At 47.4% G+C, this 24,430-nt stretch overlaps 2 protein-coding genes and 2 long non-coding RNA genes across 9 annotated transcripts in view; 2 read left to right on the forward strand and 2 right to left on the reverse strand.

Annotated features, from left to right (window-relative positions):
* The window catches only part of IGDCC4 (immunoglobulin superfamily DCC subclass member 4), a 40,201-nt gene extending 36,461 nt beyond the window's left edge, over positions 1–3,740 (reverse strand). For all 3 annotated transcript variants that reach the window (XM_049104083.1, XM_049104082.1, XM_025472450.3), the window contains exon 1: positions 3,630–3,740. In XM_049104083.1, coding sequence (XP_048960040.1) covers positions 3,630–3,699 — 70 coding nt within the window. In that variant the 5' untranslated portion in view covers positions 3,700–3,740. The remainder of the gene's footprint in view (positions 1–3,629) is intronic.
* Positions 3,741–5,511: 1,771 nt separating this feature from the next.
* The window catches only part of DPP8 (dipeptidyl peptidase 8), an 81,421-nt gene continuing 62,502 nt past the window's right edge, over positions 5,512–24,430 (reverse strand). For 3 of the 4 annotated variants that reach the window (XM_049104031.1, XM_025472448.3, XM_025472447.3), the window contains exon 21: positions 20,218–24,393. In XM_049104031.1, coding sequence (XP_048959988.1) covers positions 24,271–24,393 — 123 coding nt within the window. In that variant the 3' untranslated portion in view covers positions 20,218–24,270. Of the gene's footprint in view, positions 6,316–20,217; positions 24,394–24,430 lie in introns of those variants that run through there. The other variant, XM_049104030.1, reaches the window with a different exon arrangement.
* LOC112675739 (uncharacterized) lies at positions 6,264–8,892 on the forward strand. Its single transcript, XR_003146038.3, has 3 exons — positions 6,264–6,885; positions 7,061–7,209; positions 7,663–8,892. It is a non-coding gene; the product is annotated as an uncharacterized LOC112675739 (long non-coding RNA).
* On the forward strand, positions 11,274–21,812 carry LOC118352853 (uncharacterized). Its single transcript, XR_007407240.1, has 3 exons — positions 11,274–11,526; positions 19,062–19,208; positions 19,798–21,812. It is a non-coding gene; the product is annotated as an uncharacterized LOC118352853 (long non-coding RNA).

A 24,430-nucleotide genomic window follows, 5' to 3' on the forward strand; every position in this document is an offset into this window, starting at 1 on the left:
AGCCCACCTGGCAATGACATCTGTTCTGCATCTGGAATTCTGTGTCAAGTCTGGTTGTTGTACCTCAGAAACAGTAGAGGCCGAACAGGAGTTAGGGGTGGGGAGGAGTAGAGAAGGGTGAATTCCAGAGCCCAGACTCAAGACACACCAAAGGAGGGAGGCCAAGCCCAAAGTTGGGAAATTCTTATGTGAGGGGAAGGGGGAGCAGAGAGACTGAACTTGGGTATTTGTATACCAGACTCAGGGAAAGTATGGCTCCCAGAACCAAGAGACTAGTTCCAGCCCCAGCTCAGTCCCTATCCATGCAACTTTGCAAAGTCACTCAGTTTTCTCATCTGGAAAATGGGTCCATGCTAAAATTACTCCTAGGGAGCTGGATGGGGGATGGGCTAAGTGGGTGAAGGACATTACATTATTTATTTATTTATTTATTTTTAAGATTTTATTTATTTATTCATGAGAGACACAGAGAGAGGCAGACATAAGCCGAGGGAGAAGCAGGCTCCATGCAGGAGTCCGATGTGGGACTTGATCCCAGAACTCCGGGATCACATTTTTGAGCCGAAGGCAGATGCCCAACCATGGAGCCACCCAGGTGTCCCTGAGTGTTATATATAAGTGATGAATCACTAAATTCTACATCTGTAACCAAATTTACCATATATGTTAATTAACTAGACTTTAAATAAAAATTCAAAAAATTATTTCTTCAGTGCTGACATTCGAAGACACTCTAATTGTGAGATAGCTTAACTTGAAAGAAATACCTTTAGGAGAAAAAAAAGAACTGCTAATTTACACATAACCCATGATGAACTGGGCCATGAAAGTACCTAAAAAAATCAGTGAAGATTTAGGTAACTTCTGGATAAGAGTCACTATTAAGAGAAACTTGGTTGACCCCAACTGAAGGGAGGTGGGCTTCTGAGTCTCTGGGCTGGAGAGAGGTTGGGGTTGAGGGAGTTTCCTGGTGAGGAGGAAGCAGCTCTGATGTTCTTGGAGCCTTCCTGCTACTGACCTACCCTAAATTCTGGTTCGGTGGAGGTAAGATCCCCACTTCTTGCACTGATGAAACCAGCACTCCGCATTCTACCGCCACCCCCAAACAGGAATCCCATTCCTATAAGTCTCCCCAGTTCCCAATCCCTGGCCGGAGCAGTGTTGGGGGATGCCCTGCATTCTCCCGTGCTGAGGTTGCTGAAGTGTCTATTATTCTGTACCTTCTCCTCCCTCCTCCCTGCAAACTCAGCCTATCCTCAGATCCTACTGATTCTACTTACTAAATATCTCTAGAAACCAGCTACCCTGGCCACACCAATGGCCACTACACACTTGTTGCCACCATCCTCTTTTCTGGAATACTACAACAGCCTCCCAAGAAGCTGGAGCATCCTGCCTCCAGCCCAACCGGTTCTCCACGCTGGCTGCTGGCTGTGGTGAGCTGATGCAAAGCTGATCTTAAAACTTGCCAAGGAAAAAAAAAAAAAAAAAAAAAAACTTGCCAAGGGCTCACTGGGGGCTTTCAGGCTAGAAAGCTCAGTGGGACTTATAAAGACCTTCAAGAGCCCAGCCCCCCCCTCCCCCCCTTCAGCCTTCTCTCTACACTTCTTGGCCCCTGTCCCATCCCCCTCCAACCTCCTCTACTCTCACCCCTGTGCTCTAAACTCCAGCGGAATTAGCTTCATTCAGTGGCCTAAACGAAGTCACCTCCGAGTGCCCATACGTCAGTTCACTTTGAAAAACGTTGCCCATCATCACTGGCCTTCTACGGGGCTAACTGACCCTCTGCATTGGGCTCTATTATTTGTCACTTCCTGCAGGATGCCTTTCCTGACCTTTCCTGATCACCTGTCAGACTCCCCCCTCCCCACATCAGACTGCAAGGTCTGCACCAGAGACAAGGTCTGTCTCCTTATTTACTATATTCCAGGCACCAGGCACATGCTAATTAAAAAGGGTGCTCAGTAAATATTTGTTGAATGAATGAATGAATAAGTGACCTTGGTCCAGATCAGGATGGCCCATGAGAACTCTACAGGGCTGTCTCAAGGCCTGTTAGGCTTTGGGGGACTGAGGGCCAGGAGCCTCCCTGCTTTAGCCTTGCACACTGGCTGCCAGGGACCCTGCGGGGGCCCTGCCCCTGGAGAGCAGGGAGAGACCAGGTCGCCCACGCAAACCGAGCCCCCTGCAGGAGGCCCCACCCGTAAAGCATAATGACAGAGCCGGGTTCCCCGCCCTCACCCCGCTAGGCTGGGTGACCCCGAGCCCGTCCCTGGAGCTCTTGGAAGAGCCTAAGAGGGTAGCAGGCACAACCATTCCTTAATCCCCGGAGCTCGGGGAGGACTGGGGCCTCTCCTGCACTTCCCCGCCCCCTCCACCTGACAATTCCCGCGTCCCAAATGCGGGCAGGAGAGGGGCGTGTCTTTGTCCGGATTGAGGGGGTCCGAGCTTTGGCCCGCACTTTCCCACCCGCTCTTCGGGTTTCCTGGAGATGGGCCTGGGGCTGGCCGGAGGAGGCTCCTTCCCCGCTCCGCCGTCCCTGCCTCCCTCCCACGTGGCCTGGCTCCGTCTCTCTGGAAAGCCGCAGCAGCTGGAGAGAAATCCCCCTCCCCACCCCCACCTCCAAGTCCCTCCCCGGCTCGCCCCGGACACATCCTCAGCTCCCCCCTCGGCAGCGAAGGCAAGAACTAGGCGAACAAAGCGGGCAGCCCATCCCCCGCCCCAGCCCTGCCACCCACCTTCCCCGAGGGCCGGGCCCCGACGCGCACAGCGGGGAGGGCCGGGCGCTGCGCTGGGGGACCGAGCCCCGGGCGCCGAGCACTGGGCGCCGAGCACTGGGCGCCGAGCACTGGGCGCCGAGCACCTCAGCCCAGCTCCTTCTCCGGACCGGACGCCGGTCCTACCCCCCACGCGGCCCTGAGCGGGGGCGGGGGCGCTGCGAGGAGGCCCCGCGGGCCCGGTCAGCGCTTCCCCGACCTGCCCCCGGCGGGGGCGGCAGCGACACGCGTCCCAGCGCGAGGGCGAGGGCGAGGGCGAGGGCAGGACGAGTCCACGGAAGCAACTGGTTTCCTGCCCCCTCCCCCCGGCCCTCCGAGCCCCGGGCTGGGGGCGCGCCGGTGACCACCCCCCGCCCCGGGGGCCACACCCACCGGGCAAAGTTGAGTGTGGTGTCACCGCGACCCCCGGGCAAGGACACTCCCCAGAAGCCAAGGCCAAATATTTAGCTCAGCCCCATAAACACAATCACACACGATCCCGACACCAATGGAGGTGCCGACGCGCACACACACACACGCACACGCACACTCTCAAGCCCGGCACCCGCGCGGGCGACCCCGAGCCGCAGCCCCCGCCCGCGGCCGCGACACGCACTGCGGACACTCGGCCCGCACGAGCCCCGGCCCCGCTCCGCGCGCTCAGGCTCCCGCTCCGCACACCAGGGCCGCCCCCGCCGCGGCCGAGTCCGCGCCCCCCCCGTCCCCGCCCCGGCCCGGCCCGGCCCGGCCCCGCCGCAGCTCGCGGACCCCGGGGCCGGCCCCCCGGGACCCCGCCGCACGCCCGCCCCGCCCCGCCCGCACCGGCCCGCACCGCCCGCCCCGCCGCCGCCGCCGCCGCCGCCGCCCCCTTACCGCGCGCCGCCAGCAGGCACAGGGTCAGCGCCACGAGCCCGCCGCCGCGGCCGGCGTCCCCCCGCGCCATGGGGCCCGCCCGCCCGGCCGCCGCCGCCGCCGCCGCCGCCCCGCGCCTCGGCCGCCGCCGCCGGGGGAGGGCGCGCCGGGCGTCAGTGGCCCGGGGAGGCGCGGCGCCGCGGGCGGGGGCGCGGCCTCGGGGGCCCGGGCCCGAGCGGGGGCCGGCGCGGGGGCCGGGGCTGCCGCCGCCTCGCCCGCCCCTCCATCGCCATCTTGGGCGAGCGGCCGGGGCGGGCGGGGGCGCCGGGCGAGTGCGGCCGCCGGGCCCTCCGGGGACCCCCGCGCCCCGCGCCCCGCGCCCCCGCCCGCCCCGGGCCCCGTGGGTCTCTTGGACTCCCGGTCCCGGCGTCTCTTTCCGCCTCGGGGCGTCCGTTTCTCTTCCCTGTCGCTGCCCCAGGGTCTCCTCCCTCCCGGTTCCAGGCTCAGCGGAGGCAGAGTCAGGGTCCCTGTCCCGCGGGCCCGCCTTGCCGCGCGAGCCCAGGGCGCCCCGGCCCAGACCCCGGCCCAGATCCCGGCCCAGATCCCGGGAAGCCGCTCCCCCGGCGGCAGCGGGAAGCTCGCTGGGGACAGGACGGCACCCTCCGCATCCCCATCTCCGCGGCCAGCCCAAGCTGCAGGCGTCTCCTGGCCTCCTCCTCTCGCTCCTGCAGCCCTCAAGCCAGGCGAGCAAGCCCTGCCCCAAGCCCCACCGCGCTTAGACCTTCCACGACCCGGCGAGGGGCAAGGAAAGTTGGATTGCGCCCATTGTACACACGGGGAACCTGAGGGTGGAGGAGGTGAAGTGACTCCCCTAAGGACATGAGGCCAGGGAGCGGCAGATACAGGATCCCAACCCTGGTTTTCAGACTCCGAAGGTCATTTCCCACTCATTTCTTCAATGATGCCTTTCCTGCCCTTGGCCAGACTGGCTTTCCCAATATCTGCACAAATGTTTCTTGTTCTAAAAGTAGGGATTTGACCTCAGGCTAGGATAGGGAGAGGAGCTCAGATTAAATGACCTATATATAAGTTCTCTTCCAAGCCCAAGATGTCATAATTTTTCATTCCTTAGGCCTCCGATGTTCCCATGGCTTAGTCATTTTGTCTGTGTACCTGGTAGGTGTCTTACCCATTTGTTGCTAGTTATCCTTTTTTTTTTTTTAAAGAAAGATTTTGTTTATTTATTTTTGAGAGACACACAGAGAGAGAGAGAGAGGCAGAGACATAGGCAGAGGGAAGAGAAGAGGTTCCATGCAGAGAGCCTGATGTGGGACTCCCTTCTGAGATTCCAGGATCATGCCCTGAGCTGAAGGCAGATGCTCAACCACTGAGCCACCCAGGGTCCCTGTTGCTAGTTATTCCTAGTGATCACCTGTCCTTTGCAGATCTAACAGAGTCTGACTGTATATTCATTGTCAGGCCCATCAGTAGCACTTGACTTGGGTGAGCATCCCAAGCATCCACTTGCTTCTTTTAGTGATCTCATGTGGCCACTAAGGCTTTAAATGACATTTTTTTTTTAAGTTCTATTCTATAAATAAATAAATAAATAAATAAATAAATAAATAAATAAAGTTCTATTCTCTCATGAAATATCTGCACCAGGAAGGCCCTGGTGGCTCAGCGGTTTAGCGCCTGCCTTCAGCCCAGGGCGTGATCCTGGAGCCCCGGCACTGAGTCCCACATCGGGCTTCCTGCATGGAGCCTGCTACTCTCTCTGCCTGTGACTCTGCCTCTCTCTCTCTGTGTGTGTCTCTCATGAATAAATAAATACAATCCTTCCAAAAAAAAAAAAAAAGAAAGGAAAAGAAAAGAAAAGAAAAATCTGCACCATACCACAGAAAAAGTCACTGCAGAATCTTTAATCCTTCTGTTGTCCAATCTCCAGCTCACTTTTGCCAGCACCAACACGGGTTCATCTAGTCTCCCCGACTTTCTGCATTCTATTCTTGCATTCTTTTGGGGTGTTTTTGATATCTTTTTCTTTGCATACAGGTCATGTCTTGGACATTGAGGTTTGGGTTCAGTTTTCTTTGTGTAATCCAAGGGATCGTAAATCATGCCAAAGCCAGGTGTCTTGCCACCACCAAAACAGGTTCTGAATCCAAATACGAAGATGACATCTGGCGTGGTCTTGTACATTTTGGCTAGTTTTTTCCCGAATTTCTGCCTTTCCAGGGTGAGGAACATCAATGACTATTTGTTTCTGCTGAAGTACTCTGTTGGTCACGAACTTCCTTGTCCAGATTGTTACTGTGTGGTTCGTGATGACGGCCGAACTTCAGGCAGCCAGGGAGGAAAAGAGCTTAAATGACATCTTTATGCTGAAGATGCCCAAATACATACTTTCAGTCTGGATCATCTCCCCTAAACCCCAGACTTATACATCCTGCCACCTGCTCGGTATTTCCATTGGCTTTCTAATAGGCATCTCAATGTGATATGTCCAAAACGGAGTCCCGATCTTCCCTGTTAAAATGGTGCCTCCCATGGTCTCCTTCTCAGGTCCTAGCAGTGCCATCCTTCCTGCTACCAGCTGATCTAAGTACTATCACCTCTCATCTGGGTCATTGCAGGAGTCCCCTTGTAGATCTCCTTTTCTCTGTCTTGTGCCCTTCAGTCTCTTCCCAGTACAGCACAAGTCATCCTGTTAAGATGTGCACAAGATCATGTCACCTGTCTGCTCAAAACCCACCAATACCTTCCATTTCAGAGCAAAAGGCAAACAAACTGTGTTTATTTATTAGAGAGAGAGTGTAAGCACAAGCAGGGGGAGGGGCAGAGGGAGAGGGAAAGAGAGAGAGAGAATCTCCAGCAGACTGAGGACTTGCCTTGCAGGGCTCGATCCCATGACCCTGAGATCATGACCTGAGCCAAAATCAAGAGTCAGATGCTCAATCGACTGAGCTACCCATGCACCCTGAAAGCCAGAGCCTTTTAATGATGAGAAGTCTTCCAGTGGCCAACTCCCTCCTTCCATCCTCTAGGCCTTTACCCACCTAGTTCAGTCTGGAACTCTGCCTCCCCCACCCCTCCTGTCCTCACAACGTGCCCATTCTTTCTAACATGCTCTACATTTTACTTATTTTATTCATAGTCTGTCCACTCAACAGAGCGAGGACTTCGTGAGGACAGGGATTTTGGTCTGCTAGGTTCCCTGCTGAATTCTAAGCAGCTAGACCAGTCCCTGGCACTGTGTAGGTGCCAAGGGACCAAGGTAAAAGATACAAGTCACTGCCCCCAGGGACAGTAGTGTTCTGAGTGACATGGGATGGTAGGGAGAATGGGGAAAAGAGGAGGGAATGTGGTGTGTGTGTGTGTGTGTGTGTGTGTGCAAGGGGGAGGGGGAGTGGGTGAGAAAGAAGGCTTCACAGAACTATTGATTGTTGCAGATGTTTGACCTGGGTCTTGACAATTTAAGGAAGGTAGAACTGACAGTGAGTGGAGAAACACGCTCTGTGGAAGCCCAGTGGTCTGAGAGCACAGGAAATGGCAGATCCAATAGTTAACTGCACAGATATCCATGGACCACCCCTTACAGGTCAGCCCCTGCTCTGGGCCCTAGAAGCATAGTGGTGAACAAGATACTTGCGTGCATGGTGCTTAGCCTAGCGCCATAAGGGAGACAGACGGGTAGGCAGGCAACTCTAATACTGTGTGGTATAGGCTGTGATGGGATATAGGAAGGAGGGGCATCGAGGCTGGACCCAGGGGGGAGAAGGAAAGGCTTCTGGAGGAAATAAATACCTGAACCAGTGTAAGTAGAATATGGGAGGTATGAACTGGGCAGGACGGCAGGGTGGAAGATAAAGCCAAACAAGAGGGCTGGGGTTAGATGGGGGCAGGCCATGTACTGCTCCCTAGTGAGCAGTTGATGATTCAACCGTCCATTGAACGAATGAGTAAATGAACAAGGTGTCACTATATAGAGTATCACTAAATCCGTAAGCTACATGCAAAAAACCCAGTTAACTTCTCTGTATTCATATTTCAGCACACAGGCCATGGTAGGGAGTAGATATGAAATGTAACAAGCTCAGGATGGCCAAATCCAGCGTAAGGAGTGAGAGCCACGGTCCTTGTCCTGCTACTTGTTTATGACTTTGCACAACTTCCTTTCTCTCTCTGGGCCTCACCTTCATCATTGAGAAAAATAAGAGGGCTGGGGTCTGATGCACATTTCAGGAGGAGTTCCAAAGAGTTCACACCATTAAAAGTGAATATGGTACCCATCTTAATTTCTTTTTCAATCAATAAATATTGTATTATATTCCCCTTTCAAATAGTGACATGGAATGCCTCCAATGATGTATGGGGTGCTCATGAGTGGATGACCACAGATAGCTAATGAGCATGCTCAGGTGAACATCATTAGCCATTGTCATGGTTTTGGGTTTTTTTTCCATGTACCCTGAAAGAGGTTAAATTGTTGTTAATCTTAGTTATTTATATATTGTTCAACTTATAGCCATATTGGACCATGAGGAAGTAGGAAGAGCATTGTTAGCTATACTACAAAAACCTGATGCTGAGGAATGATAATTTTGCAAATTTGCCTCAAGTTGATCCTCATTGGAAAAGAATAATATAGTTTTTTAATTAAAAAGTCATTAGTCTGGGGCACCTGGGGGCCTCAGTGGTTGAGCAACTGCCTTTGGCTCAGGTTTTGATCCTGCATCAGGCTTCCCACAGGGAGCCTGTTTCTCCCTTTGCCTATGTCTCTGCCTCTCTCTGTGTCTCTCTCATGAATAAATAAATAAAATCTTAAAAAAAAGTCATTAGTACTAATATTCTAAGCCAATGTTTAAAAATAAAATTTAATGATAATTCAATCTCATCTGGCTTTTTGTTTACCAGAAAGGCAGACCCATTGTATCTACAATGTTATTTATAAAGAAGTACTTCCCAATAGATCCCAAAATCTTTTAGTTCACATTTCAGAAATAAATACAAAAGTAAAAAATGTGGGAATCCATGGGTGGCTTAGCGGTTTAGTGCCCGCCTTCAGCCCAGGGCGTGATCCTGGAGACCCGGGATCCAGTCCCACATCAGGCTTCCTGCATGAAGCCTGCTTCTTCCTCTGCCTGTGTCTCTGCCTCTCTCTCTCAATCTGTGTCTCTCATGAATAAATAAATAAAATCTTTAAAAAAAAGTAAAAAATGCTAAAGCTTTTTATTTTAGCACAATATGTAATCATAACATGAAAGCAAGTTTTGTCTTCTTTGGATCCTATAACATATGGTTAAATTTCAATGTACATTTGGTCCCCAAATTTGATATATAATCTTGTTCATTGACAAGTCATGCTTTTTTTTGTTTTCCAATTACTTTAAAATCAGCATGCATCACTTCTTAAATGGGGAAGAGGGTTTTAAAGAACATCAGTTTAGGGGCAACTGGTTGGCTTAGTAGAGCATTTGATGCTTGATCTCAGGGTTGTGAATTTGAGTCTCATGTTGGGCATAGAGATTACTTAAAAAATAAAATCTTTAGGAGTGCCTGGGTAGGGCAGTCAGTTAAGCTTCCAACTCTTGGTTTCTGCTCAGATCATGATCTTTAGGTCCTGACATTAAGCCCCACCTCCAGCTATGTGCTTAGCAGGGAGTCTGCTTAAAGATTCTCTCCCTCCCCCCCCCCCCGCCCCCCGCAATTCACACATGCCCTTTTTCTCTCTCTCTCTCTCTCTTTAAAAGAGATAAGTCTTGGGGATCCCTGGGTGGCTCAGCAGTGAGCGTCTGCCTTTGGCTCAGGGCGTGATCCCAGGATCCGGGATTGAGTCCCACGTCAGGCTCCCTGCAAGGAGCCTGTTTCTCCCTCTGCCTAAGTCTCTGCCTCTCTCTCTCCGTGTCTCTCATGAATAAATAAATAAATCTTTAAAACAAAACAATCCCTTAAGACTCAAGTCTCATTCCTTCAAGGTGACCACCCAGGCAGGCCTCACCCATTTGTCTGTACCACTCAATAGGCACTGTATTATTTCTGCCTCATATGGGGATTTCCTTATTTACATAATTAGTTTGTCTCAGTCTCATGCCTCAGATGACACTGCAAAGCTCCCTGAAGGCAGAAACAGGCATGATACAGGTGATCATGCCTATGGTACATTTATAAAACAATTACCTGGGAATCAGATCACATTTGCCTAAAGAACCGACATGACAAATGATGGCTCTCTTCTCAGACTAGGCAATCTAAACCTCTTTAATTCATTAAATATCTGAAATGTTGTATATCAGCAATGAAAATGTATTGCCGAAAACAACAGACATACTGCCAATGAAACAAAACAGAAAAATCAATGGAAAAGTTGACAAGTTTGGGATTGAATTAGTAATAAATATATATATTTAAAAGAGATACAGGATGCCTGGGTGGCTCAATGGTTGAGCATCTGCCTTTGGCTCAGGGTGTGATCCCAGGTGCCCTGATTGAGTCCTGCATCAGGCTCCCTCCAGGGAGCCTACTTCTCCCTCTGCCTTTGTCTCTACCTCTCTCTCTGTGGCTCTCATGAATAAATAAATAAAATATTTTTTAAAAATTTTTAAAAAAGGGGGATCCCTGGGTGGCTTAGCGGATTGGCACCTGCCTTTGGTCCAGGGCCTGATCCTGGAGTCCCGGGATCGAGTCCCACATCGAGCTCCCGGCATGGAGCCTGCTTCTCCCTCCTCCTGTGTCTCTGCCTCTCTCTCTCTCTCTATGTCTATCATGAATAAATAAATAAATCTTAAAAAAATTTTTAAAAAAGATAGTAATTGGGGCATCTGGGTGGCTAAGTGGTTGAACGTCTGTCTGCCTTTGGCTCAGGTCGGGATCCTGGGGTCCTGCAATAGAGTCCCGCATCAGGCTCCCTATAGGGAGCCTGCTTCTCCCTTTGCCTATATCTCTACCTCTCTGTGTCTCTCATGAATAAAAAAAAAAAAAAAATCTAAAAAAAGAGAGAGATAATTATTAACGAGATAAAGTTCTGCATGAATGAAAATGATTCAAAGTTTATTACATGACTCACATCTGAATACATTTACACAGTTATTATACATGTAAGCACTGAATATTGGTCTAAGTAAAATTACAATAGAACTATACTGAAAAGATGAGGGGGATAGGAAATGTGTGTTTGGTGAAAATGGAAAGGAAAACAGTTACATTCTAAGCTTTCATAGTGGAAATGCCAATAAATAATGTATAAAAACTGAAAAAAAATCAGTAACATTACATACTTTTTAAAAAAAGATTATATTTATTTATTCATGAGAGATGCAGAGAGAGAGAGGCAGAGACACAGGCAGAGGGAGAAGCAGGCTCCATGCAGGGAGCCCGATGTGGGACTTGATCGCAAGACTCCAGGATCACGCCCTGGGCCAAAGGTAGGCACTAAACCGCTGAGCCACCCAGGGATCCCCACATACATTTTATTTAGAGAGGTGGTTTAGAACTTGACTCTATAAGCTATGTCCCTGTGAAATTGGGATAAAAGTAAATGTTAAAAAAAAAAAAGAAGAAAGAAAAAGGTGACACAATTCTCTGTATGGTTCGGCGAGATGCCCTCCTATCCTGAATCATCCTTCCTCCTCAGCGATCCAGGCAAACACTGATCCACTGCCCCATTCCCATCACTGCCTTGCTGCACTCGACAGCTGGGAACCACTGCTCCTCAACACCCACCTCTGCTCAAGGCCAGCCTGCCCCAGCAAGCCTGGGATTCAGAGGACTCCTTCCTGGTACCCTTTTATGGAAACCCCTGCACATCTGGCATCATGGGGCTGAGATCTGCTCTCTCCCAGGGGCTCTGGATGCTCTGCTGCAGCTGCACATGCTGAGCATGGCAGGATGGGCACACTGCCTTCAGCAGAACTGAAAGGTAGGTGACACAGGTCACATTTTCCACCTCACCCCCTTTTCCTTTAAGTAGGCTTTATGCCACGGGATGCCTGGGTGGCTCAGTGGTTGAGCATCTGCCTTCAGCCCAGGGTGTGATCCTGGGGTCCTGGAATCGAGTCCCACATCAGGCTCCCCGCATGGAGTCTGCTTCTCCCTCTGCCTCTCTTTGTGTCTCTCATGAATAAATACATTTTAAAAAAAAAGTAGGTTCTATGCTCAATGTGGGGCTTGAACTCATAACCCCGAGATCAAGAGTTGCATGCTCTACTGAAAGAACCAGCCAGGCGCCCCATCAACCCCTCTTTGGAAGCTGCACCCCCTCCTGCTGGAGACTGTGTCCACCCACAGCCTCTGGGGGCCAGGGCCTTGTCCCCAGGCCCGTCCTGCTCAGTAACCTCTTTGCTCTTCATGTTCCCCATCAAAGCATGTCTACCCAGTGACCCGCCCTCTCCTGTGGTCTCTCAGACATACTGAGCCTGTGGAAATGAAGCACGCGGAGGAGCTAGGGGTAGATGCAGAGCCCTCTTAGCACTCATTATTCAAGACCTGTCACACTCCATCTCTAGCCTTCCTGCCTGTTCCTTTCATTGTCACACTCAGGTGCCCACCTCCCTGTGTGCCCACTATGTCCCCCACCCTCCTGCTTTATCCCTTCACACCTGTGTGTAAAGTCTTCTCTTTGCCTGCAATGACTTCCTCCCACCTGGGGAAACTTTCCTTAAGACCTAATCCAAATGCAACCTCCTTTGTGCAGCCTTCCAGAAAAAAATAATAGCCCAAGTTTGTTGAGTGCTGCGTGCCAGATACCAGGGGCTTGGCGTGCATTTTCTCGTATCAGAGCTTGTAGCAACTCCATCAAGTCGTACCATCATTAGTTCTAGGTTATAAAAGAGGAAGCGGAAGTACAGAGAGGTTAAGTAACTTGCTCAAGGTCACACAGCAGGACGTGATTCAGTGGGAGTCAGGATAGATCAAAGGCCACTCCTAACTGCTGTCCTGCGCTGCCTCCTGGGAGCTCGCACAGCACTCGGCATTATTTCTTTGTGCTCACCCGCTTTTGTTTACATGGCCATCTCCACTTCTGGATTCAGAATCTTTTGAGAACAGAGAATGGGTCTGGCTCCTCTGAACATCCTCAGATCCCTGGATCCCTCAGCAGGAGCCAGGCCCGTGGCAGCTGTTCAATTCATGTTGTTTGCTAATGGAACCAGCGAAGCTAGAATTAGCATTCCACTTCTGCACTGTGACCTTGGGAGAGCCATACAACTCTCTGACCTTTAATTTCTTTCTGGGGGGAGCGGGGTGGGGAAGCCACGGGGGTGAGGAGGGGGGAATAATACTCATACCTAACTGATGTCTCCTAGCTTAGGAGATCAAACTGAACAAGACATTGTCATGAGGAAATACCCTGTAAGTGGTGGGACGCTCACCATTATAGATGGTAGCAGTTGGTACTCAGAGGGCAATGTGTCATCTGCTCACAGGTAAAACCTGACGCCTTGGGACGCCGGGGTGGCTCAGTGGTTGGGCGTCTGCCTTTGGCTCAGGGCGTGACCCTGGGGTCCGGGGACCGAGTCCCACATCGAGCTCCCTGCATGGGCCTGCTTCTCTCTCTGCCTGTGTCTCTGCCTCTCTCTCTCTGTGTCTCTCATGAAAAAATAGAATCTGGGGATCCCTGGGTGGCGCAGCGGTTTGGCGCCTGCCTTTGGCCCAGGGCGCGATCCTGGAGACCCGGGATCGAATCCCACATCGGGCTCCCGGTGCATGGAGCCTGCTTCTCCCTCTGCCTGTGTCTCTGCCTCTCTCTCTCTCACTGTGTGCCTATCATAAATAAATTTAAAAAAAAAAAAAAAAAAAAAAAAAAAAAAAGAAAAAATAGAATCTTTAAAACAAAACAAAACAAAACATGGTCTCCCTCCAAGGGCCTTACCCTGCATCCTAGTAATGTGCAATCCTGGATGAGCAGCCATGGGGGCAGGCAGGCGGGAAATATCTGAGACCAAGGCAGAGTCTAGTCACCCTGATGGCAGGCTTCTGTACCCACTCTCCTTCCTCACATCCCAGATCCTTGGGGCTGAGTCCCGTTCCTCTCCCCACCCAGCATCTACCTTCTCCCCAGGGCTCGGGCCTGACAACTCAGGTCTGGAGAGAACTGCTCCCATTGGCAGCCCTGCACTCTTTGGAGGGGTGGGGTCCAGGCTAGTGGCAGGAGCACTAATATCAGCTTCAGAAACCACCTCCAGGCCCCCATCCCATGCCACGCCTGCGCTTGGCACTTTGGCTTACCTCAACCCGTGAAGGAGGTATTAGAACCCCACTTTGCCCAAGATTAGAGAAGCAAAGGGCTTACTCAAGATCACAACTGTTAGACTTGAACCCCAAGTCTATCAGGTTCCAAATTCTCCAGTCTTTCCCATGCTCCCCCTTCTTTCTCTGGGCAAGTTCAAGGAGATTTATATCCAAGATCCACCCAGTACATGCTTTCTCAGCATGAGCTCAGTCCCTGAAGGAACTCAGATTTCAGGCAAATACCATATTTCCTTGATTCTAAAATACAATCCAGGCAGCCCTGGTGGCTCAGCGGTTTAGCGCTGCCTTCAGCCCAGGGCCTGATCCTGGAGACTGGGGATCGAGTCCCACGTCGGGCTCTCTGCATGGAGCCTGCTTCTGGCTCTGCCTGTGTCTCTGCCTCTCTCTCAATCTGTGTCTCTCATGAATAAATAAATAAGATGTTTTAAAAAATACAATCCTATTCACATTTTTATATTTCTGGTATCAGGATCTTACAAATGGTTAACATCTTAGATTTTAGGAAATTTAGGAGAAGCCCTAGAGATTGTATTCCAGTGTCTCTGTCCAGCTCCCAGCGAATCTTGTGACTTTGAGGGAGTCACCTTACCTGCTGGTACCTCAGGGAGTTTTCTCAGCCTGACTTTGGATATCAGCTCTGCCACTTGACTGCTGTATGGCTTTGCAATCTTCTCTGGGACTCAGCCCATGCTGGGTGTGGAGCCTACTTAAAAACATTTTAATTTAAAAATTTAAAAGGGCAGCCCGGGTGGCTCAGCGGTTTAGGGCCACCTTCAGCCCAGGGCCTGATCCTGGAGTCCCAGGATCGAGTCCCACATCAGGCTTCCTGCCTAGAGCCTGCTTCTCCCTCTGCCTATGTCTCTGCCTCTCTCTGTGTGTCTCATGAATAAATGAATAAAATATTTTAAATGAATAAAATATTTTAAAAAATTTTAGCCACTAGGCTAAGAAGCACACTCCTCCAGGCCTAAAGCATGGGTAGGGGACAAAGAATAAAAATTCCAATGACATTTCTTTTTTTTTTTTTTTTTTTTTTTTTTATCCAATGACATTTCAAAGAAGAGGTCCTAGAAGCTTAACTTAGGGAAAATTTGGGGTGTTTTGGGGGCAGTCCTATTAGTGAATTGGTAGATGGATGCTTAGGAGCCTAAATAGCAAGGTCAAAATATTCATTTGAGGGAGGCCTGGGTGGCTCAGGGGTTGGGTGTCTGCCTTTGGCTCAGGGCGTGATCCTGGGGTCCTGGGATCAAGTCCCACGTCAGGCTCCCTGCAGGGAGCCTGCTTCTCCCTCTGCCTGTGTCTCTGCCTCTCATAAATAAATAAAATCTTTTAAAAAATATATTCATTTGAAAATTATTTGAGGGGCTCCTGGGTGGCTCAGTTGGGTAAGCATTTGACTCTTGGTTTTGGCTCAGTTCCTGATCTCAGGGTTGTTAGATCAAACCCCACCTGCGTGGCTCTTCTCGCTCAGCAGAGGAGATGACTTAGGATTCTCTCTCCCCCTCTCCCTCTGCCCCTCCCCTGCTCACACTCTCTCATATAAATAAAAATAAATAAGTAAATAAATAAATCTTTTTAAAATTTTTATTATTATTTTTTAAATAAATAAATCTTTAAAAAAATTTGTTTGATACTCAAGTATCTAAGAAGCCTTTCTGGTGTGATTGTATGATGGGGAGAACTTGCCAAGTTTAAATACAGTGCCGACTCTCAGGGTCTGTTATCTAACTTGAGAAACAAACAGAATGGTGTAAAATTAAGTGTTAAATCTGAGATAAGCTTTACTGAGCACGTTTATTGCACACTAGGCACCAAGTACTTTATAGTGCAGTAAACAAATTTAATCCTTACAACAATCTGTTGAGGTTTCTGGTATTATTCCTGTTTCATATTTAAGGAAACGGAGGGTCAGAATGTTATGTAAACATGCCCAAGTCCATAAAGCTAGCAAGTAGCAAAGGCAAGGGTGGAAGCCAGGATCCAAAGCCAATGCTGTTATCATTTTGCCATCCCACTTGGGGAAATTCCCATAAGCTCTGTAGGATGCTTAGAGGAAGCTAGGTCTGACCTCAAAGTATATGTTCTATTAATTGAAAGAGGAATACCTCAGGATGCTTGTGGTGACTGAAGAGCCTAGGTGAGGGAAAGCCAGGAAAGGTCAGGTATCCTAGGGCCTTGGATTTGATTAGGGACCAGAGCAGGAATGTGAAAACATAAAGTTCATTTAAGAAAGTGGCAGTGTCCTGCTGGGTGTGTTAGGGAGGCAGGAGTTGAGTTGGTCCTGAGAACCTACTAAGGACAAGGGCTGTGTCCTCTTCCTCCGTTTTTTTGTGGCCTACCAAAGGCCTGGCACATGATTGTTACTGTGCATTTGCTGAATGAAAGTTGAGAGCAGCTTCTTTGGAGTTGTTAGGAACTTTTAAAAAAGATTTTATTTACTTATTTGAGAGAGAGAGAACAAGTGGGGGGAGCTGCAGAGGGAGAGGGAGAAGCAGACTCCCGCTGAGGAGGGAGCCTGACAAGGGACTCCATCCCAGGATCCTGGGATCATGACCTGAGATCTGAGCTGAAGGCAGATGCTTAAGTGACTAAACCATCCAGATGGTTTAAAAAAATTTTTTAGGGACGCCCGGGTGGTTCAGCGGTTTAGCACTGCCTTCAGCCCAGGGCGTGATCCTGGAGACCGGGGATCCAGTCCCACATCAGGCTTCCTGCCATCCTGCTTCTCCCTCTGCCTGTGTCTTTGTCTCTCTCTCTCTCTGTCTCTCATGAATAAATAAATAAAATCTTTTTTAAAAAGATCAGGCGCTGGACTGAAGGCGGCCCTAAACCGCTGAGCCACCCGGGTTGCCCTTTTAAATTTTTAAATTAAAAAAAAAATTTTAGGGATCCCTGGGTGGCGCAGCGGTTTGGCGCCTGCCTTTGGCCCAGGGCGCGATCCTGGAGACCCAGGATCGAATCCCACGTCAGGCTCCCGGTGCATGGAGCCTGCTTCTCCCTCTGCCTGTGTCTCTGCCTCTCTCTCTCTCTCACTGTGTGCCTATCATAAAAAAAAAAAAAAAAAAAAAAATTTAAAGTAGGCTCCACGCCCAGCATGGAGCCCAGTGTGGGACCTGAACTTAACAACCCTGAGATCAAGACCTGAGCTAAGGGATGCCTGGGTGGCTCAGCGGTTGAGCGTCTACCTTCGGCCCCGGGCATGAGTCCCACATCAGACTCCCTGCATGGAGCCTGCTTCACCCTCTGCCTGTGTCTCTGCTTCTCTGTGTCTCTCATGAATAAATAACTAAAATCTTAAAAAAAAAAAAAAAAGGATCTGCACCAAGATCAAAAGTCTGATGCTTAACTGAGCCACCCAGGCATCCCAAAGTCACTTGGATTTTTTTTTTTTTCCTAAAGATTTATTTATTTTAGAGAGGGAGGTGGAGGAGCAGAGGGAGAGGGAGAGAAAAACTATTCAGCAGAATCCGTGATGAGCACAGAGCCTGAAGCTGGGCTGGATCTCACCACCCTGAGATCACAACCTGAGCCCAAACCAAGAGTTGTATGCTTAGCCAACTGCACCACCCAGGTGCCCCTCAGTTGGAATTCTTAATCTTCGCTTCCAACCCAGGCTAGTTCGAGAGCTACCCACCATGACCTTACAGGTCCTAGACTGTGGCAGGAAGGGCAGTAATAGCCACGAGGAGGAATGGATAGTTGAGACAACGCAAAATAATTAACTGGTGAGGCAACACTCCCTAAAGCACCCAATTGAACTACACATGGTAGCATTTACATGCATGCTGAGGGATGCAAATATGACCACATATATGCCCAGAAACCCAGCTAACATGGAGAGGTCATTCTACAGAGCAGTGTGGTTTCTAGAACCTACATGGCCAGAGGACCTTCCTGCAGAGAATTATCACCTAGAATGTTAAAATCAACTACACCACTTCGGCAGGGTGAAGACAGCAGGAGCTTGGGGCTGGGAGCTGGGGAAGAGTCTTGGAACTGGAGAATTATTTCTCCACACTTTTTAAAAAAGATTTTATTTATTCATGAGAAACATGGACAGAGAGAACGCAAGAGTGGCAGAGGGAGAAGCAGGCTCCATGCAGGGAGCCCAAGGTGGGACTCGATCCCGGGTCTCCAGGATCACACCCTGGGCCGAAGGCGGTGCTAAATGGCTGAGCCACCTGGGCTGCCCTCTCCACACTTCTATTTCAAGGACTCAGGTCTGGGAGCCCATTTAGAGAGAGTATCTTTCAGTAAGGAACACACAGCAAACTCAACAACTCAGCTGAGTCAGAGCTGAGGCTCATCTAATCCAGTTCAGTGGGCGCTGAACCTCTTCCAGGGGAGCAAGCGCAGGGCACCAGAGCTGTGGACAGAACTAGGCTGACGAACGTTTAAATCCTGGTAGTTCCTGAAACCATTCCAAGCCCCAAATAAAATTACAATCATGGGATTTTCATACTTCAGTTGTTTCACCTCTGTTCTCCCTAAAGCACCAAGGGATCAATCACTGTTTCCTCAACCATTGAGAGAGTTTAGGCCAAAGAGAAGTCTACTGGCTTCACGGCCATAGCACAGGCCTGGCAGGACTCTGGTATATAGGAGCCCTAGAGCCACTGGGATGCCTGCACCTCCAGCACAGTATTTGCAAGATGCTTATGGCCAGGTTGAAAGCTTTTTTTTTTTTTTTTAAATTTTGAAAGGTTTTAAGTAATTTCTACATCCATCATGTGGCTCAAACTCACAAATCTGAGATCTAGAGTCACACACACTGAGCCAGCCAGGCACCCCAAAAACCTGATTTTTGGTTAGCAACAGATCTAGGCTGAGTTAAAGACACCAAGGAAGGGGCACCTGGCTGGTTCCAACAGAAGAGCATGTGACTCTTGATCTTGGGGTCATGAGTTTGAGCCCTGCTTTGGATGTAGTGATTAAAAAAATAAGCTTAAGGGATGAAAAAAAAGAGACCAAGGTAGTCTGTTTCCCCCATAATGCCGTAAATGGGATATATGGAGCCGGGGGCGGGGGGAGGGGTGCTCACTGGTCACTCCCTGCTGCCAACAGGTAACCTAGTGCGCCTTCAGTGTATCCCAGAGGGCCATACAAATACCGTGTGTGTCATGAGGTGAAAATGCTAGGAAGCACTCGTCTATAGCACTGCCCTGTTTAAAGATCTTTAAAATTTATTTTTCATTTATTTGTAAGGGAGAGACAACAGGGGGAGCGGCAGAGGGAGAGGAAGGGAGAGAGAGAGAAGCAGACTCTCCACTGAGTGTGGGCTCCACCCAGAGACCCTGAGATCACGACCTGAGCTGAAATCCAGTCAGATGTTCAACCAACGGAGCCATCGAGGTATCCAAAGATCATCTTTAATCATTTCTGTACACAAAATAAAGATTTAAGACCCTGGGGTGCCTGACTGGCTGTCGGTAGACCACACAACTCTTGATCTTGGGGTTTTGAGTTAGAGCCTTACGTTGGGGGCAGAGTTTACTTAAATAAAAGGGGCATTAAAAATAATAAAAAAGGGCAGCCCGGGTGGCTCAGTGGTTTAGTGCCGCCTTTAGCCCAGGGCATGATCCTGGAGACCTGGAATTGAGTCCCGCGTCAGGCTCCCTGCATGAAGCCTGCTTCTCCCTCTGCCTGTGTCTCTGCCTCTCTTTGTCTCTCATGAATACATAAAATATTTATTATTATTTTTTTACATAGAATCTTTAAAAAAAATTTTTTTTGGGGGGGGATCATCCTTCAAGAATCTGATAAAGCCAAAGCTTTTCTCCCCAGAATGCACTTCCACTCATTCATGCAATATTTTGCATTCCACTGCTGAGGCTTAGAGAATCCAGATTAAGTGCCTGCTCTGGAAGGATTATCAGACAAACCCCAAGTTTACTAGTTTTAGAGGGGTTCATCTGCTTCTCTCTCCCCATCTCCAATACAGCTTCAACACACCAGAGAATTGTCAAAGAAACCTCTGAAAAAAGTATTACACTGAACTTCCTTGCAATTTCCCGGGAGCATGCAGAGACCACTATCTGGAAACTCCAAGTGACATCCCTGAGAAACCGCCAGCTGCTTAGAAGGACTCGCTAATCACTGGCTCCAGGCACTACCTCCCGCCGCGGTGCAAACTGTTGGCTGTTGGGAACCACTTGCAGGCACAGAAGAGTTCCCTGCACACCTCCCCATCGGTCTGGATGCGTTGGTGGCTAGTGTTTATACTAGAAACCCCATGTAATCACTCTGCAGTCTCCCCTTTTCCGTGGCAAGCACATGACCTTGTTTATGTGTATTTATCACTCCAGTTACCACTAATCAAGGGGAGATTGTACAAATAGGAGGGAAGGAACATTTACATCAATTAATTTTAGCAGCATCTTTATTGCAACAAAGAACCTGTAATAAAATGCAACAAAACTAATGTTTCACTTTACATGATTAAAAGCCATGTAGCTGAAAATGAGAAAACCCATTAACTTACTGGAATGAGACATGCAATTCTTTTTATACAAGTCAATGCTTAAAACAGCAGGCACTTTATGTTCTAAAATTAAAGACCTGAACTCCAATTGTGCTGAATACAACGTAAAATTGTATTTGGGTTATTCAAAAATAAACATACAAATATTACTTTTTTCTCTCTGTGAGGGACTTCTGAAATGATTACCTAGAACTGTCTCTTGACAAAATGAGAAAAGCAGGAGCCAGCACCTTGCACTAACATGTCTCCATACTTGTAGGCCGTAAGATGGGTGGGTGAGGCTGGGTAAGGTTAGGAAAGCAGGAGTCAGGGGAGTTTCCTTATACCTTCATGTCTGCTGGGAATGGACACTCACCTTAAAATCTTAGTTTAGATATAGCCATGTGTCTTTTCTTATTTCAAATAGCTCTAAGTTAGGCTCCCAGGCTTATGCAAGCACTCTATTCTATATCCCAAATCCCCCACTACTAGGAAGACACATTTAGTGTAACAGTTTTAATTAACTTCAGAATGTCATATACTAATTAGAAGTACTGCTTCATTAATAAGCATGCTTAGCATTTACTTTAGAATGGAAAAATTAACCATTTTATGTTATTTTTAAAATGTTTTATAGGAATATATTAATAAATACTTCTTTAAAAATTTGCCTTTTCTACATATCATTTAACTACCATGAGTCAGGACATCTGGATAGAATCTAGTACCAACTGAACACTAACTGGCTACATGGCCATGGCTATATTTTCTCCTCTCTCTATATGTAGCTTCCTCCTCTAACCAACAAGAACATTAGATTATATCAAAGATATAATAGCTTGAAAAATTTAAGATTCTATAATAATGAAAAATCTTACAGGAATCATTCCACCTAGAGAGAATTGTTACAGGTGGGATACACTTTCTGTAAGGAATAAAACAAGTAGTAAAAAAAGTAAGCATCAGTATCTAGATCTCATTCTTTTAAAAAGTAATGCATGCATTGTGACTTCAACCTCTCATATGAGGCTTTTGAAATGAGCCAGGAACAGTATTGAAGGAACAGCTTTCATTCCAAAATGAATCTCCAGACATGGAGGATACATAGTCCCATGATACCTTCTGCTTCCTTCAGAGTGAGAAAAGCCCAACAGTGATCACAGATGAGCAGCTATACTGGCTATTGCTTTAGGTGTTTGTAAATCAGTCCAGTGTAAAAATCACCTTTTATTTTCTCAATCCAATTTCATGCTCTACGAAGGACTTTGTGAGAGTAGCCCACAAACAACTTTAGAATCACCTTGGAAAGGCTGTTAGAACTGCAGATTCCTGGTCTCCACCCAATCAACCAAATCCAAACTTCTAAGAGTAAGTTCAAGACTACATTTCCTTTAGTAATAAGCATCCCAGACGAATCTTAGATTGAGTCCCACTGCTCAATACTGCATAAGCAACTATACCTGTTGATGGTTGCTCAAGCGTATCTATTTATCAAGCCTGCAAAAACCACCCCATTTGATGTTTAACTGAGTGCTTTTTGGCTCTTACCAAAAGTGTTGCTTTTATATACTCTTAGCCTTTTAAGATGTTATTTGTAGACAGGGTACAAAGAGTTTTAGTGAGATTTCTACTGATTGCCTGAATTGACTATGATGTTTTCCACATCAGTTTTTAAAATGAAGCTCAAACTGTCTTTCTGCATGTGAATTCAGTCACATATTTTTCCCCCATAGAAGGAGAATGGCATTTAATGAACTGGGAATTATAACAGAGGTATTCCTTGTGATATGAAGAAAGGACAGGCAAGATGCAGAAGGAAAACACTGGTGAATTCAAGAGTACACGAGGTTCTCTAAGGTTTGTTTTGGTAAAATGAGGGAGGCCATTTTGAAGAAACAGCATTAACGGGTAAGAGGTTTCAAATGAATAGATGTCTAAAAGCCACTGTATACCATTTCCATTTTGCATATCATATGAAGAAAGATCCCTGGAGGCCAACCAGCTCACAAACAAAAATCACCTACGATAGTCAGATATATACTTAAATCAAGGGGGAAAATACTTTCTTGGGAAGAAAAATTACCCAAATCAATTTAATTTAACATTGAAAAAAATATAAACAAACCTTGGCATGGGAAAATATCATAAACAAGAAAATCAATACATACACAGATAATAAGAAAAAGTGTGGTACCTATGATACAGTATAAATACACAAACAGCAAAACCCAATCCCCTTCCCAAGGACAGAACCACCAGGTCACCCTGCCATTTCTAGACCTCCCTCACCTCCCACCTGGCCCTCAATGATGAATTCACCTCTGATGTATATCATCACCCTTACTATTGGAGGCTGTGCTTCTCTGTAGGAGAAATCTACTCTCTCTGTAGTGGTGAAAAAGAAAAAAAGCAATTTTTCTTAGACCATTGTTTAAAAGTATTGGTAACAACTTTCCAAACACTGAGGCTTGTGATAAAAAGGGTCAAACTCACAGACGCCTTCTCTGTGCTAGCAATGTGACCCAGTAACACCCCAAGACTCTAAGATGACATTATGAGCTCCTTGAACAGTTGAGTGCTAGGGCTAAACCAGAAAAATGTCATGGCCATTCAAGAAATTGCTTAGAGGCTTTGAACACTTAAAAATAGAGCCATGGCTTGCCAGGGATCAGTTTATGGTGAAGAGGTGGTCTAGATACCTCTTTAAGTTCACAAAATCTAAATTATGCTCAAATAATTTAAAAAGGATAAAGAAAGTTTAAATTTATAAGGTTACCAAAATTAAGATGAAAATAACAAAAAATGAGAATTAGAAAAGTAACTAAGGAACTTTTCCTCCCTGAATAATGTTAGTCTGTCACTGTGTTGGCAAGACAGTGATTTCTTCATTCTGGTTTCCTTTACTAACGTCCTAGCAGTTTAAATTTCACCCCCAAACTTTTTCATGAGGATATTTGGTCAAACTTTACTTCTACTTAGTTCTTAAACAGACCCTCTCCTTTTCATCTCCCTGTCATTCTCCACACCCTGGTATCTCCCACCCTACCACTTTTCCTTCCATCACCCTAAAACTCTGGAACATTTCAATAAGGAAATACCCAATGGAAACTGGCACCACTAAATTTTCCGAAGAGTACAAGTAAATGCGTACTTTTCCCTTTTCTTAAAGGAGAAGAAATTGCCTGCAAATATTTAAGCTCTAACCATTTGATTAAAATTTTCCTGCCTGTAATTATTAATATTGTAAGACTAATTAAACCATGCTACATGTACAGTTACTTGCCTTTGTAGGAAAGGAAAAACCCACTCTGTCATATCATCAGAGAGAACTATTTATACTAGATACAGCTGAAATTGACTAAATGGTCAGAGCTTGAATGAAACAAAATAAGTGTCTTTAGGAGGCCACTAAATTACCCTTGAAAAATCATTAATGACTGGTTAAGTCATAGGTTTAATAGTGATTAGTTCATAACATGCTGGATACACCCCAAGCAATGAAGCATAAGCTATTCAATTACATTTAAGTGCTATCAAATCTGTAACTAGTCAGAGTTTCTGGAATTGAACCAAACCAATCACTAATATCATCATAGTTTAACAAACTCAGAAGTATACTGTAAAAATACACTAAGTCCATGAGGTTTATAATGCTATTAAGAAGTGAAAATAAGGTAGTATGGATACATGGCGCTAATGTCTTATTTCTTTCAGTAATTCTCATGGTATTGCTGGGTCCTTTAGAGTGTGGCATTCAATTTTGTGTGTGTGGTTAAGGGATTAGATTAATATCCACAAGCTGTAGATGCCCGCATGGCATCAAATATACTTTCAGAAGTAGATGTTAATGTGGCAGGTACCAAAATGTGATGATCAATTCCATGTTTTCTATCGATTAAACCTCCTCATTCGGTTCAACGGCCAGTGTATACCAGAGTTCTACACAGGTCAAAATTATATCACTTTCAGAGCAGCAATACGCGATCCAAGGTTTTCTTGAAGGTAGTGCAAAAGATGCAGTTCATAATGTTCTCCAGATTCAGGGACTCTTATGCTGTGTCTCTCCTGAGGATAGATCTTAACAACAACAAAATCAAAACACAAAAAGTGAGAA

The sequence above is a fragment of the Canis lupus genome, chromosome 30 (assembly GCF_003254725.2).
Source record: "Canis lupus dingo isolate Sandy chromosome 30, ASM325472v2, whole genome shotgun sequence".
In the NCBI taxonomy this organism is placed as follows: domain Eukaryota; kingdom Metazoa; phylum Chordata; class Mammalia; order Carnivora; family Canidae; genus Canis; species Canis lupus.